General features: G+C 43.3%; 1 protein-coding gene across 3 annotated transcripts in view; it reads right to left on the bottom strand.

Annotated features, from left to right (window-relative positions):
• The window catches only part of CGRRF1 (cell growth regulator with ring finger domain 1), a 28,382-nt gene that overhangs the window by 4,197 nt on the left and 5,244 nt on the right, over positions 1 to 18,941 (bottom strand). The window contains exons 2-6 of one of the 3 annotated variants that reach the window (XM_034768653.1): positions 14,415 to 14,495; positions 10,314 to 10,453; positions 8,629 to 8,806; positions 8,284 to 8,431; positions 50 to 157 (exon numbers count right to left, since the gene is read on the bottom strand). In XM_034768653.1, the coding sequence (XP_034624544.1) occupies positions 50 to 157; positions 8,284 to 8,431; positions 8,629 to 8,806; positions 10,314 to 10,377 (498 nt within the window). In that variant the 5' untranslated portion in view covers positions 10,378 to 10,453; positions 14,415 to 14,495. Of the gene's footprint in view, positions 1 to 49; positions 158 to 8,283; positions 8,432 to 8,628; positions 8,807 to 10,313; positions 10,454 to 13,581; positions 13,599 to 14,414; positions 14,496 to 18,941 lie in introns of those variants that run through there. The other 2 variants (XM_034768654.1, XM_034768652.1) reach the window with 2 other exon arrangements.

Genomic DNA, 18,941 nt, shown 5'->3' with positions numbered 1-18,941 from the left:
AAACTAAATGAATATTGCAGAGTGAAGTAAGACTCAGAACACAGCTTACCTTAAGGTCATGAAATTGACCTTGGGCCAGAAGTAGATACTGATATAATATTCGGCAGGAAAGTCTGTAACTCTCATCAGGAATATGAATTACGGACACCATTGAAATCTAAAAACAGAAGTTTTATTTAGCACTATCTCCTTCCTTGTTGATTTATATACGTGCAGTGACATGCACATCACATACAAACAATAGGGAGTCTATTCAGAGATTAGACAAGGTAAAACAAGTATATGGTTCAGTTTATGTCTCTTCATAGGGTACGTCTCCACTACCCGCCGGATCGGTGGGTAGTAATCGATCACCAAATGTGCTTCCCGTCGACTCTGGAACTCCACCAGAGCGAGAGGCGGAAGTGGAGTCGACAGGGGAGCCGCGGCTGTCGATCCCGCGCCGTGAGGACGCGAGGTAAGTCGATCTAAAATATGTCAACTTCAGCTACGCTATTCTCGTAGCTGAAGTTGCGTATCATAGATTGATCCCCCCCCCCCAGCGTAGACCAGCCCATAGCCTGTTTAACTGTTTGTCTTGTTTCTAAGGGTTGCTTACGGTACTGTCCCATATAGCTGTTGAACATGTGATCAAACAGACCAATCTAAGCATCAGATTCTACAGCCACTCTGTGCTGCAGAACTTCTTCTGTGGCTAATCCACAGTGAAGATTATCCTACTACTGCTCCCAACTAATGGACTTGGGCTCCAACCAGAAAAACACTTAAGCACATGTAGTCAAAAGTAGACAAATGCTTAAATACCTTGCTTAACTGGGGACTTAAGTGATGATTGTAACCTCTTTGGGACAGAGGCTGTCTTTAAATTCTGTGTTTGTACAGCACCTAGCACAATGGGGTCTTGGTCCATGACTAGAGCTCCTAGATGCTACGATAATACATTACTGTTTACTATTGTACGTGCCTCATACTGGACCACTGCACAGCAATGAATCTCATCCAGAGAGAGCATGACTGAAATTGTGACTGGCTCTTGCACAGGGGCACACAAAGAGGGGGTGAGGGAGGGAAACTCCTTGAGTACCCAGTAAAAGCCAATCACAATCTGGCCTTAAAGAACCGTATATAGTACAAGTCCAATACGACTTGCTCTTCTGTGGCTGGATTCTAGCCTGCCTTGGACAATAGCAGTAACCTTTTCAGCTAAGTTCTGACTGCAGAATCTGTTACTGATGATGTAAAGGGAGAACACCTCCACTGTCACTTTCCTATTTGTGTTCTCCTTGCTACCACAAAACACCCAGAAGTTGGTTTTCAGACCCCAGATGGCATTTAGAGGTATCATCATTCAGCCTGTAAACAGAGCAAATACAGGACATAAAAGTCACTGAGAAGGACAAGATATGGAACCACAGACTGATTTTTACAGTCACGTTGCTGACAATAATAGTATTTTATGCTTATGTATTGTTTTCAAGCCAAGAAAAGAACCAACCAACTATAATGGATTGTAAAGAAGAGAGAGAAGCCCAATATTATTGCAAATTCCAAGGCTCTCGGAAGAAAAAGGAATCTACAAGATGTTTTTGTTTAAAGTTATTTAACAAGCTTGGGGATCAGACATGCATTTAGGATACCTCTAGTTAGCTAATGCAAATATAAAGCATGCAGAGATTTAAATGAATTAAACATATGTATTTATACTAATCACATTTACTATCCCCCAGGGCTAGCTAGAGCTTCATTTTTTTAATCACAGGATATTTTACATCTTAATAGTGATCCATTTGTTTAGTTTTGGCATCAAGATGTCCCTAATACAGGTCTGTCGCATCTTACGCTGGGGTTACGTTCCGTAGTCAGCGCGTAAAGCAAAAATCGTGTATAGTCAAAATTACGAGTGTAATGGAGAGCGAAATTGCCCGCACCACAGGTACAGTATTAAAATTATTTTTCTCATTTTGTTTTTGCCGACCGCGTAAAGCTGAAATCGCGCATGCTAAATGCTCGTAAGATGCGACAGACCTGTACTCAGGATGACAGATTGGTATTAGATCACAAGAATTTAAGAGCCAACAGCCCCAGTTCTATTCGACCCAGTGTAGTTGCACTATTTGCAATAAGCAATGATTATTACATAGATCCCCGCTTAATAAATGGGACCTGGTCTACAGCTGCATTATTAAAACCATGTTTTAGTTCACAAGAAAAAAAATATATAATAGAACAGTAGAATATATTGAGTAGTATCCCTTAAAATAGTATGCAAACCCTCTGTGGGTGCATATACACTGCAATTAAAAATCTACAGCTGGCCCGTGCCAGCTGATTCAGGCTCATGGGGCTTTGGCTGTGGGGCTGTTTCACTGTGGTGTAGACTTCTGGGCTCGGACTGCAGCCTCAACTCTGGGACCCTCCCACCTTGCAGGGACCTAGAGCCTGGGCTCCAGCCTGAGTCCAAGGACCCTGCGAGGTGGGAGAGTTCCAGAGCTGAGGCTGCAGTCCGAGCCCAGAAGTCTACACTGCAGTGAAACAGCCCCACAGCCCAAGACCCGCAAGCCCAAGTCAGCTGGCACGGGCCAGCCATGGGTGTCTAACTACAGTGTGGACATACTGTTAGGGTTCTCACTATCCTCTGTGTTTCAGAAGCTGCTAAAAAACCCAGGAGAAGCAGCAGTGTACATAGATTCATAGAGTTTAAGACCAGAAGGGACCATTAACTCTGACTTCCTGGATATTACAGGCTGTTAAATTTCACCTAGTTACTCCATTATTGAGCCCAATAACTTGTTTGACTAAAGCATAATGTGCATTTTGGCTTAATCATAATCATATTTTCCAGAAAGGCAACCAGTCTTGAAGACATTAAGATATAGAAAATCCACCACTCCCCTTAGCAGATTTAACCATCACCGTCACTGCTTAACATCTGGTTTTAATTTCTAATTTAAATTTCTCTGGCTTCAGTTTTCTAGACACTGGTTCTTGTTCCGCTTTCTCCACTACATTAGGAGCATTTTGGTATTTTTCTCCCCACTAAGTACTTACACACTGTAATCAAATCAACTCTCAGTCAGTTTCAGCTTATCAGAAAGATTAAGCTCTTTATGCCTCTCACTAATGCACTTTCTCCAGACCTCAAATCATTCCTGTGGCTCTTTTCTGCACCCTCTCCAATTTTTCAACTTCCTTTTTAAAATGTGGACAGTTATTGGTCTCACGAATGCAGGACACAGAGGTAAAAATCATTCACTTACTCCTAACTCAGTACTCCCGTGTTTATACATCCAAGGATCACATTAACCCTTCTTGTCACAGCCTGGCACTGGGAGCTCATGTTAAGTTGCTTGCCCACTGTAAACCCTAAATCCTTTTCGGAGTCCAGTAGGTATGAGCTGCATTCCTTATCTGCATGTGGCTGTATTTAATCACATTTTGTTTGAATGGGCCCAGCTTACCAAACAATCCAGACTGCTCTGTATGATTCCCCTGCCCTCATTGTTATTTATTGTTTATTTATTGTGTGATATTCTGATTAACTAACATGTCATGTCATTTATAGTCATTGTACGTTGAATAGATTTAAGAGCAGAATTATCCAAGTATAAAGTTGACCAGTAGTCAGAAGGGATAAGTATGTATTAGGCACCTAAGTAAGTAGGATTAAAATTTAAGGCCCACAGGCTGAGGCCTATAAAATGTCAGCTTAGCCATACTAGGCCAGAAGCTTAAGCAATGCTTGACATAAGATAGTGACCAAAGAATAATCCAATGCCACAAGATTACGGGAAAAGATGTGCCAATGAGTGGCATTGTGAAAAATTAACTGCAAAGTTAATTTTGGACTACAAGGTACCCGGTAGTCACATTTCTTCTAACAAATGCCCTAATCGATGTGCGTAAATGCTAATGAGAACAAAAGGAACTATAAACAACCTATGAAAAATGGGGTTACCTAGTATTCTTAGGGGACACAATGCAAATGAGGAAAAAGAGGGTGGACACCTTCATGCACATGTGCAGAGTATTAGGTGAAGTTAGAATCAGAAGATAAAATAGGGCTCCCAGACTGGGTAAAATGAGTTGCCTACGGGAAAACACCAGCAGGAATCATCCCTCGACTGATAATCAATTGGAAGGAATTCATCAGAATATCGTTAAGGATGTGATTATGACTATATCTGTAACTTTAGCATAGGTCTTTATACGATTTCTATATGCATGTCTAATCATAACCTTAATTGTAACTTTAATAAAACTTGTAAAGCAGACTAGACCTTATACGTGTGAATATATGTGGGGTCACTATCTCTGGTCTTTATGTGTTCCTAGAGGCTCTAAATCTGAAGCAGACAGCAGAGGTGATGTTCACTCTGAGCTTGAAACTGTAGCCACCAGAGCCGAACCCACAGTGGTTTAATACAACATTACTAAATTCACTTTAAATAAAATAAAAGGCTAGAGTGACAGCCACACATTTTATTATCAGCAGTCATTTTATATTTACTTCCAGATTCCTGATAAAATGTTGAATAGCATCAGGCCTAGTCCCCATCCCTTTGGAATCTCTCCAGAAACACCCCCATTGACAACTACTTTGGGAGATCTATCAGCCAGTTCTTAATCCATTTAGTGTGTACTTTTCTGAGATTGTTTAGTCCTAATTTTTTAAATCAGAACATTGTGCAGTACTCAGTCACACAACTTACAAAGAAAGTAGATTACATCTACACAGTTACCTTTATCAACCAAACTTGTAATCTCAAAGAATGAAATAGGTTTTGTCAAACAAACCTATCTTCCATAAAACCATGTTCACTGGCATTATATTCCTATCCTTTAATTCTCTATTAATTTAATCCCATATGTAGCTGGCCCTTGCATCTCATATATAGTTAGTAAACATGGTTATTTGGATCCCACTCTGCCCATGCGGTTGCTTCATTTTACCTATGTTGTGTACATAGCAAGTGATTCAATAAAAACTCATCTAGCCATGATAATGGAGCAAATAATTAAGCAATCAATTTGCAAACACCTAGAAGATAAGAAGGTGATAAGTAACCAGTCAGCATGGATTTGTCAGGAACAAATTGTGTCAAACCAACCGGATAGCTTTCTTTGACAGGGTAACAAGCCTTGTGGATAGGGGGAAGCAGTAGATGTGGTATATCGTGACATTAGTAAGGCTTTTGATACTGTCTCGCGTGACCTACTCATAAACAAACTAGGGAAATAAAACCTAGATGGAGCTACTATAAGGTAGGTGCATAACTGATTGGAAAACCGTTCCCAGAGAGTAGTTATTAGTGGTTCACAGTCAAATTGGAAGAGCATACGAAGTGGGGTGCTGCAGGGATCAGTTCTGGGTCTGGGATCAGTTCTGTTCCATATCTTCATTAATGATTTAGATAATGACACAGAGAGTATGCTTATAAAGTTTGCAGATGATACCAGCTGGGAGGGGATGTAACTGCTTTGGAGGACAGGATTAAAATTCAAAATGATCTGGACAACCTGGAGAAATGGTTTGAAGTAAATAAGATTAAATTCAATAAGGACAAATGCAAAGTACTCCACTTAGGAAGGAAACATCAGTTGCACACATACAAAATGGGAAATGACTGCCTAGGAAGGAGTACTGCCGGAAGGGATCTGGGGGTCATAGTGATCCACAAGCTAAATATGAGTCAACAGTGTAACATCGTTGCAAAAAAAACAAAAAACAAAAAACAAAAAAACAAAAAAAACCCAGAACATCATTCTGGGATGTATTAGCAGGAGTGTTATAAGCAAGACACGAGAAGTAATTCTTCCGCTCTACTCTGCACCTCAACTGGAGTTGTGTCCAGTTCTGGACACCATATTTCAGGAAAGATGTAGACAAATTGGAGAAAGTCCACAGAAGAGTAACAGAAATTATCAAAGGTCTAGAAAACATGACCTATGAGGGAAGATTGAAAAAAATGGGTTTGTTAATCTGGAGAAGACACAACAACAGTTTTCGAGTACAGTAAAAGATTGTTACAAGGAGGAGGGAGAAAAATTGTTCTCCTTAAACACTGAGGATAGGACAAGAAGCAAAGGGCTTAAATTGCAGCAAGGGCCATTTAGATTGGACATTAGGAAAAACTTCCTATCAGGGTAGTTAGGCATTGGAATAAATTGCCTAGGGAGGTTGTGGAATCTCCATCACTGGAGATTTTTAAGAATATATTAGACAACCACCTGTCAGGGATGGTCTAGTAGATAATACTTAGTACTACCATGAGTGCAGGGGACTGGACTATTTGACCCCTTGAGGTCCCATCCCTTCCTATGATTCTATGAATTTCAGGCCATTGCTACACACCAGGATTGGTGAGTAATGAAGTGGAACAACACAGGAATGACAGGCTGTATCATCGTTATATAGGATTCTCCCTCCTGGACCTTGTCTACACGAAGAACATATTAACTAATGTGTTTAAGTTAACACTACCTATTATAAATTAACTATTGTAGACATTATCAGTGGCATTTAAAATTGGGTCAGGTCATGGTCAACCCACTGTGGTCTTTTAAACATTTGGTGGTCCTTTAAATAATAAACATATTTTAAATGTGTTAGCTGTGATTTCTGATAAATACATTTCACTTTCTCCACATAGATGAGACCTTTGATGCATGAAAACTCATGATTCCTACAATCCCATGCTCAATTAAAAAAACCACACATTATTTATGTACCAACAAATGCCAGTTGTGTGACAGCTATTAAAAAAACCAAGCATGAGTTTGCAGGGGAACATACCAGAGGTTTACCTTGGATGTATTGTTAGACTTAAATATAAAATTGTTTCCTTAAGGTTTTTACATATCAAAAATGTTTTTGATTAAGAATATTTCAGCATTTACCATTTTCATTTAGTGATTATATTTTTGAAGTTTTGCATCAAAGTTACATTAATCCTTCCATTTGGACCATGAAAAAGTCTAGAATCTGTTTCTGCTTTTAACGTACAAGTGGATTCTGCTTCTGCTGCTTTGGCCAATTGAAGGGTGTTTGACAATGACAAAGATCAGAAAGAAAAACTTCTACAAAAGAAAAAAAAAAAAAAAAAAGGGAAAATAAAGTGGGTTTCTCCCCTGGTAAATGGTGCAAAAAATGTCATGGTAAACAATCCAGCTTTCTCATGTTAATTTAAGAAACCTTCTTTCAAGTTTGTTAAATCTACATTTTATCTTTATTAAACTAAATTGAATTATAAGCATACTTGGATGTACTGACTGGGGGAAGAGCTGGATACATTCTTCTGTTGAGGCCTTTATGGTGGAGTAGCAGGAAGTTGAGGGATAGGAATAGTTGGAAAAGGTAATATGTAAGTTTTCCTGGGTATTATTTTGGCCATGATTTCTATATTAGTATGTAGAGAAGGTCAAGTGTATTGGGGAGTTTGCCTTCAAATGTGTATGCCTCCATATACATTAGTGTTCATGCACCTAAAGCTACTGGAACAAAATATAACATTTAAACTCAGAAAGACACTGGATAAATACACATATTGCACATTGGACATTCAGGAACTAGAATCAATTCCTCTGTAGAAAAAAAAGTTTTGGAAGGGATATTAAACCTCTTGCTTCAGCATTTAAGCTAATCTCTAACTATTAGTAATTAGGAGAAGGTTTTCATGGGGAGTAGATTACTAAGTATCTGTCTACTGTGGGATTTTCACAACTTTCTCTGCAACATCCAGTGTTGCCATTGTCAAGGACAGGATACTGGACAAGATGAACAATGGGTCTCATCTGATACGGCAATTCTTACAGTCTTAATCCTCTCCCCAGAGATCAGTCCAAATAGTTCTGCCAGGTACTGGGGTGAATCCCTCTTCTTGACCCACAGAAGTTACAAAGGCTAAACCAAATCAAAGGCTCCACAACACTCCATAGGGTAGGGGAAAGAAGGATTTGCAGTGGTTGATACCCGGGCCTGACACTTCTTTAGCCCTCATGCCCTACTTCAATGTGCTAGCACACAAAGACCTTCACGGATATGAGCTCTGTGTTGTGAGCACTTCCTGACTGGCCCACACATATACTCATCCCTACCCCATGCACATCAGGAGCACCAGGTTCCTCTGTTTAGGGAGCCATCATTGGTGCAGAGGTGAGGCCCACATTCTGTTTTCAGCCAACGCGAGAAGAGCAAGCCAGTCTTTCTACTCAATCCTACTGTACGTTCTAAAGCATCCAAACACATCAGTACAGTGTCCTGCCATACATTCTAAAATTACTCACAATGTCGTATATTTCTCTGTCTTCTTCGTCAGCTAAAGTCAACAAAGCTACCAGTGGGTAACGAGATCTAGGCACTCGGCCAAAGCCTGCAATCTGAGCATCTTCTGGCAACTGACAGTATTTTTCTTCCTTGTCAGTTTTTTTAATGCTTTATTTGTGTAAAGGAAAACAATCAATGTCACTGCAATTGAAGACAAATGTGGCACTTGCACTAAGAGTATTCTCAATCTTATTCATTCATAAATACACGGTGCCAAAAACTGCAGACTGTTCATGGGGCTCAATTCTCAGCGTGCCAGAAAATGAGCAGAGTTTGTCAAAATATTGTTTTTAACTAAAGGATACAAATACTGCTGCCGATAGAGGTATTCGCCGTAGAGAGCATCTTCTAGTGCCTGCGGAGTCTTTATTCTGAAGCAATAGACGTGTTTCTGCAAAGCTTCGTGTAGTTTTTGAACACTGCATCCCCAGTAGCATGTAAGGATACAGTCTTCCAGACAATCAGGTGTCAGTGTTATACCCCCTGAGAGAACAACATAGAAGAGCATGAAAAGAAAATGCATCCTACACAATGCAAGCTTCATCAGCTCACCACTATACAGGAATCCTGAATTTACCAGCCGTAATTCCTTAAAGGCAGCAGATGGAAAGCAATGCCAGTACCCAGATTTTTTTTTTTAATTTAGAGTGGATTTAGAGCACTCAAAAGGGGAAGGCCAGGAGGTGCCTTTTGCTGCTCCATGGGCACCTCATGCAGGGTAAGGTTTCCTGCTGACAGCATTATATGTACTAGCTCTCTTAGGGGGCTGAGTATGACTCCTACCCCAAAGACTATGCCGTTTGGAAAATGATATTTAACTAGACCCACATCCTAGCATGCTCCTGTGCTTTATGGAAGAATCAGGCCCTATTGCGTGTGCATAGTGGGGATGAAAGTATCTGCCATGTTTCTTTCCCCACTTGTTATCAGTGCAGGAGACAGCACTATTTAGCCATTAGGGACAGATTTTAAAAAGAGGTGTAGGCCAGACTTTCAAGAACTCAGCACCCACAGTTTGGGACAGATTTTCAGAGGAGCTCAGCTCCCACTTAAGGAGCAAATATAGTCAGATTTAGAGAAGCACCCAACACCCAATATGCTGAGCTGTTTTCAAACGCTGATCAATTATTCAGGTGCCTGAATGGGAGTGGTCGGTGCTTCTGGAAATTCCGGCCCTGTAACGCAAAGACTCTTTGTGGGAAAAGGGATGAAGACACTTGAGCTCATTACTCCCGCGCTTTTTATTTGCATACAGGAAAGTTTTACAGGTTTGCTGCCCGACTGACACAGGTTGGGGGAGGATCTCCGGAATTCTGCGGCAGCTCTGGAACGGACTGGATGTTTGAACAAAGCAGGACTTAAAAAAAACCAAACACACTGCAAGCCGCCACTTGGGTTTACATCACAAGCACATCCAAATATCTTTCTTCTTTGGCTGGTGTGGACAGCCATACAGGAGGAGATTAGGAGTAAGGGGGCGGGGCTGAGACGTGGCATTACATTTATATAGATCCAGCTGCCCCAACACTTCGTCCAAGGGCCATGAAGGGGCTCCTATACCAGCCCATAAGCTGCAGTGGAAAGCTGCTCATCAGCTGAGCTCACTGTTCCCAATTGGTGCAGAAGGGCACAGATCCCCTGCCTCTCTGCAATTCACCCGCATGGGGCCCAGTTCTTTAGACTGTAAGTGGATGGGATGGATTTCACAATGAATGAAGGTGTGTCCAGTATTGTATCATCTCCAGTTGTTTTTTATCACTGAAAATATTTGGCACTAGAGCAGGGTTTATTAATAAAGTGTATATCACACACACAAAAAAATCCAATTTTTGAGCCTCACAATATTGACAGTGCCACTTTAAAACACACAACGTTTTGGTAGAAATATAGCTATTTCTATGGCGACTGTGTAAGGAAACACATTATGGCTGGGAGCGATAGGTGGGGAAAGGGCATTGAATAAAACCGAACAGAAAAAAAATCCACTGACTTGTTATGGAAACTGCAGCAGGATGCGGAATTTCTAGGCCAAAAGGATTCTTCACTTGTCTCATCTGCTTTTTGGACACTCTTACGCTGGATTCTATTTCTTCCGAATTTCTCAGGATCACAGGAACATCCCAACCAAACCTAAGAGACATGGAACCACTAGATGCATAAGTGGGCATGTGTTAGTGCTGGCATATTTGAACTGCCTTTCGGATCTAAATAACAAGCAACACAACAATAGAACTACAGTTTGGAATTACAGAATATTTGCTAGGATGCATGCATAGTATATACTGTCAATCAAAAACTGGATCCATGCAATACAGTGCTTTGCAGTAACACTAGTAAGAACATGAGAACGGCCATACTGGGTCAGACCAAAGGTCCATCAAGCCCAGTATCCTGTCTTCTGACAGTGGCCAATGCCAGGTGCTTCAGAGGAAATGAACAGAACAGGTAATCATCAACTGATCCATCCCCCGTCGCCCATTCTCAGCTTCTGGCAAATAGAGGCTCGGGACACCACCTCAGCCGATCCTGGCTAATAGCCATTGATGGAGCTATCCTCCATGAATTTATCTAGATCTTTTTGAATCCTGTTATAGACGAACTTTTGAAGGGAGAATATTTTCCCTCTTTTTCAAAGTTTTGCAGAGCTAAAGTAATGAAGGTGATTAGTGCCCCCTAGTGGTAAAGTTTTGACTAAACTTCCCTAAAACCAGATCTATAGGAGCTGCTGCTCAGTGGCAAGTGAAGTTGCTTTCAGCGTTGGGACAAACCTGATGCATTGTGTACTTTCCGCAGTAATAAGAAATTAGAGCCTGATCCTGGAGCCCTTGAATTCGTCTAGCTTTTGTTATAGCCACTGGGATTTGCGTTCATGAGGACTGCAAGACCCGAGTTTAACATTTTAATCTTGATTATAAAGATGTTTCTTTGAGTCAGTTTCTGCTTCAGGCCCAGAATCAAAGCCCAAAGAAGTCGACGGGGAGACTCCAATTGATTTCAACAGGGTTTGGATCAGGCCCTCAAGGCTGAGGTTAGCATGCCAGCCCAAGTGAGGTCATTTGTATCTGTCAGGATCCTTGGCCACCATTTTTTTAAATCATAGCTCCCTACCTAGCTTTACTCACAGGCACTGTTAAGCATGCTATTCAACCTGAAGGAACCAAGAGGGAATACTGCAGGAGAATCCTATCACATACAAAATGCAGGATTTTCATATTCTTTGACTGCAGCTTTTAAAATGCACCAGCAACGGAAAGCCGTGATGTACACAATATAAGAGCACGATACACACTCATTTCTGTTTTCAGATAGAGATAAATTCACCGTTAGAAGTGGCTGGGGATGCTGTCCTGGAAACATTATGCTAATTCAGAAGACAATTTTAGGGACCGAACAGGAGAAATTTTGTATCTATCCTAGATTTTATACAAAGGAAGCAGCAGACATAACTTTGGGTTTTGTTTTTTTTTGTCACCTCATTTTATATATTGTCATTTATTAGCTCCGGCTGCACCATTAACATTTATGACTTAGTCCATTCGCCACTGCTAGCTGTAAAGTTGAAGTGATGGCCCTTTTAAATGGTTTACAACGTTGGTTCACTCAGTCATCAGCATATTACACCCTGGGGAATTCTTCGGGATGCTCTACTTGCTTCTTCATAACAAACTCCCTGATAAGGATGGCATAAAATGTATGAACTTCCCCAGATTTATTGTTTCCATTAAATATGCTAGAGTAGTTTGCTGTCACAATGAGATGGGTCTCATACAAGCAAATCAATCTTAAAGGGACATTGTCAGTTTAAATCTAGTCAGTTTTTTAAAGCGCTAAAAAAAGTTTCAGCTACAATGTCTGTCTCTGAGCCTGTCTGACTTTTTGTGGCTTCACAACCAATTTGTCCTATTTTTAAAAATATTTCCCTCCTCTGGTGCTGTGTGAAAGGACCACGAAAAACAACAGGGGAAGCAGAACTATACACAAAGTGCTGGCAAATGGACAACTAAAATGAGATTTGTTTTTCCTCTAGTCTGTTAGCGTTTTATAAAACATAAAGGTATTACTTGTAACAATAGCAAGTAAAACATCAGACAGAAGTGTGATTTTCAGGTTGACAGTGTCTCTTTAAGAAATAAAACCTCAAGACTGTTCTTGGTAGCAGCAATATGTTCCCAGAAGCTTAACAAAGGGCTCCCACAACCACTGGATTCTTTAGCCTGCTTATCAGGATTGCGCATATTCACAGAAGGGAGGACTAATAGGCTGGAAAAATCGATACACATTCATCTTTTAAATAAAAATGCTCTCTCATAACCATAATCAAAGAAGGAGACAACAATACTTGGCAAACAAGCTTACATTTAACCGCACTTTGTTGGCAACGTTCACACTTTTTCTATAGTATACTGAGTAACCTGGTAATTCAGCAGTGTTCAACTCGTGCACAAAGGGCCAGTTCCTCAATCAGCATCGCTCTACTGACTTCACTGGTATTATACTGATTTACATTAGTTGCAGTTCTGACCCTGAGTGGGGTGGATTTAATATTTTGCAGGCAATCTCCCCAATGACTGCTTTTTTAATATACCTGCTGTTTTATGCCACCTGGTTGATTCCAAAGGCAAAAAGCTTTGCTCTTTGGAAGCATTTTTCATTGGTCAATAGCAATAAGATATTCACCAGGACAAGTAGACATGGAAAAACCAGTCTCTAGTATAGAGTCTTTTCAGCAGCGAAAGGCAAAAAATTTGTTGGTCAATAACTAGATGTACTGAATACACAAGGCCCTTCATTTTCCGGTTTTATCTTGTTTAAAGTTTCCCAGGAATTTATCAGGGCTGATTAGAAAAAAAAATTAAGTGAAAAATCAGTGCAAAAAATTAAGTTTGCAGTTTTTTAGGTAAATAACACTTTTCTTTTCCTTTTTTTAATCTTCAAAACATTCTGAAATATAGTTGTATACAGGTTTCAGAGTGGTAACCGTGTTAGTCTGTATCCGCAAAAAGAACAGGAGTACTTGTGGCACCTTAGAGACTAACACATTTATTTGAGCATAAGCTTTCGTGGCCTGAAACCCACTTCATCGGATGCATGGGTTTTGGCCCATGAAAGCTTATGCTCAGATAAATGTGTTAGTCTCTAAGGTACCACAAGTACTCCTCTTCTTTTTATAGTTGTATACAGTTTTTCATTTTTGACCCATTTTAGCATAAAAAGTAGTTCGCTAACTTATTTGCTTTGAATGCTGATTGCCAACTTACAGATGGGATGGATAAATATGGGGTGGGCGGGGGATTTGACAACAGTATATACACTAGTGCTTAAGTCATTCCAGTACTTCTAACCAGACTTCCCACTCTGGTCCAGATTACTGCACCACCATCTCTACTTCTGGAGTGGGTGCAGAAGTGGAAGAGGTGAAGGAAGAGACAGTGTGAGAAGATGGTGTCCTCGCTTCCTCCATCTTTTCCACAGCCTCTTCCAGGTGCAGTCCTGGGAGTTATGACACTTCCAAAATTCAGGTAGTAATAAAAACTTAATAATGGCTTCTGTAAAGCCAGGGAATCTTTCAGTTAAAAAAAAAAAAAAGTAAAAACTGAAAATGAATACTAAATTTGAAGTTACAGTAGCACTGTAAGGAGAGTGAAATCAAGTTTAGAATATGACATTCTAGTTATCAGGGGCCAGATCCTTAACATGTGGAAACTGATGTAGTTCCATTCAAATCAATAGAGCCACATCAATTTATACAGGCTAACGGTCCGTCCCCCGATCTTCAGAAGTATAAGCCTTATAAGGCTGCTCATGTGACATTAGACTGAAGGCACGTGTGAAAATACAGGAGTCAAAAATCTGCATAACAAGTAAGGCAACATTTTCAAAGACTGTCCACTAATTTTTGAATGCCCAACTTGAAATCCCTTGGGATGTCTTTTTCAGAGTGCTGAGCCCACAGTTCCCGTTGGCAGCATTTGGGGATGCAGGTACTCAGCTCCATTGAAGATCAGACCCTAGGTGTCTCAGGCATGCCACAAAAATGGAGGCATGGAAAGTTAGTGGATGCTTTTGCAAATGTAGGCCTTAGTGTTCATACGTTGCTGGTGTAACTCAGGTTGACTTGCTTAGTCCTGAACACCTCCATAAAATGGGACTACTGATTGCTTGCAGAAAATGACTGGAAAACAAGAGACAAACAAGATTATAGAAAAGGAAATTGTACCAAATTATTATTTATTGTTTAGATCGCACCACAGGCATGCACAGCACTCTACAGAACAAACCCCTGTCTTGAGTTTACAATTTTAAATCCTGTTTCTGCAATAAAAGACATGCAGAGACATGTCACTTGTAGCCCTTCTGAGGCCAACGGAAACCTGTGTGAGTACAGGAGTCTGCCTGTATGCACCTAATTATAGGACTGGGGCCTAAATCACACATAATACAGCAAGGGATGACCATGAACAAAAGGCGAGAGGGTAAGTAATGGTTAAAACATCATAGGATCACAAGATACACCTCTACCCCGATATAACGCAACCCGATACAACACGAATTCGGATATAAGGCGGTAAAGCAGCGCTCCGGCGGATCAAAGCAAGTTCAATATAACGCGGTTTCACCTATAACGCAGTAAGATTTTTTGGCTCCTGAGGACAGCGTTATATCAAGGTAGAGGTATTGCTTATGTTTCATGCACATCTTGTTCATTCCAAGTCTAATTTTTCATTTTATTTATATATATATGTAACCTGGGTTAATGGGTCTGACAAAAATGGGAACCAAGCTTGTTGGTGGGCAGATGAGAGGTGGGGAAGACTGCAGTGTGTTCACCTCACCAATGGATGGGGGCAGTGCTGAGCCTTGAGAGTAAGTGAACCCTAGGCAATGGAAGGCTGCCTGAGCCAATCGGAGGGGGGATGAAAGCTCTGCCCAAGGGGGCACGGGCAATCTCTTGCCTCTCTTCCTCTCCCTGAGGGAGTTGCCTATGTTATCCTGAAAGGGGTCCGTTGAACTATTCTGGGAGCGACCAACTGGACTTAAACACTGAGGAGGCCCTCCTGCATTGTGAAGACTTTTTCCACAATGAGTAATGCCTATTGCTGCCAAAGAGAGGCCAGCCCCCTAGGCAAATTGGCACCCTCATCACCTCCCTGCACTCAAGCACCTTCAGGTCTAGAATGACTCATTAAGATATGTGGTTCCTCCGCCTTACAAGCCCACTAGTATGGACTTGCGAATCCATGGAAATCCACCCTGGGGATAGTGTTACTTGGGAGTTGTATGGTATTACAGATGTATGCAGTGGCGTAGCCAGGTTTTAAGAGCAGGGGGAGCAAACATAAAAAAGGCGCCCCACCCCCTTGGCTCCTCCTCTGGCCACGCCCCCCAGTTCCTCCTCCAGCTGCTTTGCACACACACACCCCCCCCAGCTGGTTCCTCCGGCCGTGCTGCACCTCCCCCGCCCCCCCGCCCCAATCACTCCTCTGGCCGCGCCAGCTACCCCTTGGACCCATTCCCCGGAGCAGCACTCGGCAGCGTCCCAGGCCCCCCACCCTCCCAAGGGGCTGTCCCCACACCTCACTTTCAGAGGCATCTTCCTTGAAACCCAGGGAGCTGCTATGTCCACGCCACCCGAGCACCTACCTAACCTACCCCCGCTGCTCCTCTATGGGGCAGCACGGGGAGGGTGCCGGACCCGGGTGCTCGCCAGCCCCCCCCACCCCCCCACAGCGCCTTGCCCCGAGGGAGCGAGGGGCAGCCTGGGGGGGCAGGTGCCAGGCCGGTACTCCCGTGTAGTGCTGCAGCCCTGCAGGAAGCTGTAGCCGTGGGCGGTGGGGGTGGCCAACAGCAGGAGCAGCAGGAGTGGGCTGACGGGAGCCGCGCGGCGGGGTTGCGCCGGCATCGCCATGTTGCTGCCATGAAAGATGCTGCGGGGAAGGGCGAGCGGCGGCGAGCAACCTCTGCCCCCCCTCCTCCTCCCAGGGCGGCCGAGCGCCCCCTCCCCTCTCCCGCCGCGGGTGCACTGAGCTGGGCCGTTCTCAGAGGGGCGGCCAGCAGCACTGAGCCCAGCCAAACGGAGCCTTTCTCTCAAGGCTGCTGCCGAGGCACCCACCCTCCTCCCCCCTCGCGCTTCTCCCCCCAGCCACCGGGCCCCCTATTGCCGGGCGGCACGCGCCCAGCCCAGCCCCGCTGCCGCGCATGCTCCCCCCGGCCCTCCACCGCCATGCATACTCCCCCCGGCCCGGCCCAAGCGCTCTGGACCCGAACAGGCCCAGCAGCGCAGCCCGTCCCCGCTCTCTACCTGGCCGCCTGGCATGCTCCTCCAGACACGCCCGCCACCCCCACATGGCTCCTCCGGCCATGCTGCCCGTCAGAGAGGAGCAGGCCCCGCCGCTGGCGCCATATAAGGTAACCCCTAAGGCGCCGCTTTTGAAAAATGTGCTGAGGGGAAGCAGCTGCTTCCCCTGCACCCCACTAGCTACGCTACTGGATGTACGCAGTCCAAATCAGTCTTCCTCTTCCCTTTATATGTTTCCTCTATATTTCCCCTTGTAGATAAAGTGTACCTTGATTGTTGGTTCATCCATTAGAGAGGTGTCAGAAGAATATATGTATGAGGTCTGAGGCTAGTCACAGGGATAAGTAGTGGGTGAGGAATAATCAAAATGACATTGGGAGGTAAGGTACGGTTCCTGATTACTGTAAACAATCAGGTGGAAGCACCACTAGTTAGTGGCTAAGAACCCAGGCCATTGAAACCCACTGCAGCCAAAGCAGAGGGACACTGGGTGAGGGCTCCTGTTGATTAGCTGCCCTTAACTCATAAAATCCCCTTACATATATATGCAGGCGTGTTTCCACGCACGCACACACACACATACACACGGAGGAATTGTTTAAATAGTGATTAGCTATTGTGAGTTCTTCTGTGTTTATAAAAATATTAAAAACCGAGGGGAAAAAAATGTGCAAGAGGTGAGAAGCAGACGACAGTGTTCTAAGGTTAACGTGTGAGGAGGGAGAGAAGGAGAATGTTAAAAAGGAACCACCACCTTAATTGTGTTCTACCTCGCATGCACACACAATGCCTGGCTTCCATCAAATTTCTTCAGGTGATGCAATGCCCCAAGGGAAGAACCACCACGAATTTATACTCAGAGTGGATTCTGTGATGTTTAATAAGGTGACAGAAATGTTATAATCTACACAATTTAAGATAAGACTTTCCTAAAATTAGGCCCCATATTCATGCACTTAAATAAGGAGCCTGATTTTCAGAAGGGCTGAGCACCCAGCATCTTCCATTAAGCGAGATCTGAGGAACAACTGATGGGAATCAGAGTGATGCTTGCGGGATAAGACTCTATTCTAGAAATGCTGTCCCTTTAAGCAATCTCTTATTCTCTCTCAATACAGGTTAAATTTAGAACATTGGTATCCTCCATGAGGCAGGGATTCCACCAGGAAAAAAAAGTAGAGTTCCCATGACAGCTTTTCCCACACTCAGTACATTTATGGAGTGTCTCTGCTGTGCAGATTCTCTGATGCACAATAAGGTTGGAGAGGTGACTAGCAAGCAAGGAAGGATCTAATTCTGCTTTCATTTACACCAGTATAACACGAGGGGAGTTAATCAAAAATGAGAACAGTATTTGATCCAAAAACATACTTGAGAATCCCAGTTATACAAAAAGCTTATGCTTCTAATCATTGGAAAAGAAAGCAAGAGGTAACTTTATATAACGCTCAAAGGAATTGATGCTACAAGTTTATGTATCTAGTGACTACTAAATAAGAGGTGATAACATAGAAAGGACATTACACTAAAGGAAAAATCAAGCAGAATATTTATAAGCTACCAAAAGTACCAATACCAATAACCAGAGTCACTAGTTTCAAAGGATGAGGAAAATATTGAGACTCAGTACTACAGGTATCAATGCTAATTCAATAAAGAGGCAGGATCTATGCTGAGTCAATTTCCTGACCCCTATGCAAACATGGCTTTCCAGACAACAGCCACGCTTTTGATTATTTATCAGTTGACTAGCCCACAGGGAATAGGCTGTGCTGGAATCGCTAGATTCCTCATTAGTTGCAACTGCACTGCATCCCGGCCTATCACTTGGTTAAGATCTGCATTTATTGCTATGAACTGTAGGAAGCAATCCTGTCTTGGCAGATGTGGTCCAGCCGGCGCTGCCCATCTCTATGGGAACAGTGGTGGCTGTTTCTGAAAGTAGGTGACAGTAAGACTGCTGCTGAATCCTAACTCTACAGGGGACCCTCCCTGCTCTCTCCACATTCAACAGGCATCAGGCTGCCTCTAAGCCAGACCCACCACACGCAGGACACTTTCGCGTCTCCACCTAAACATCCACCTCCCACCGAGCTCCAGCACCAGAACAACCGGGCAGCGTCCAGTGACCCCTTAGCCCCCAGCCCCAACAAACTGCCCTGTACAGGTCCCGCGCTGCCCAGCCCCAAGCCGGTGCCAGATCCCCCATCCCTTCATGCCGGTACCAGACCTCTGCTCCTCCTTCTTCCCCCACCCCTAGCCGGTACCGAGCCCCGCGCTCACCGGCCCCCCCCCGGCCCGATCCCGGGCCCCGCGCTCACC

Source organism: Trachemys scripta, chromosome 4, assembly GCF_013100865.1.
Source record: "Trachemys scripta elegans isolate TJP31775 chromosome 4, CAS_Tse_1.0, whole genome shotgun sequence".
NCBI classification, from domain to species: domain Eukaryota; kingdom Metazoa; phylum Chordata; order Testudines; family Emydidae; genus Trachemys; species Trachemys scripta.
This window is presented reverse-complemented; position numbering and strand designations above follow the sequence as displayed.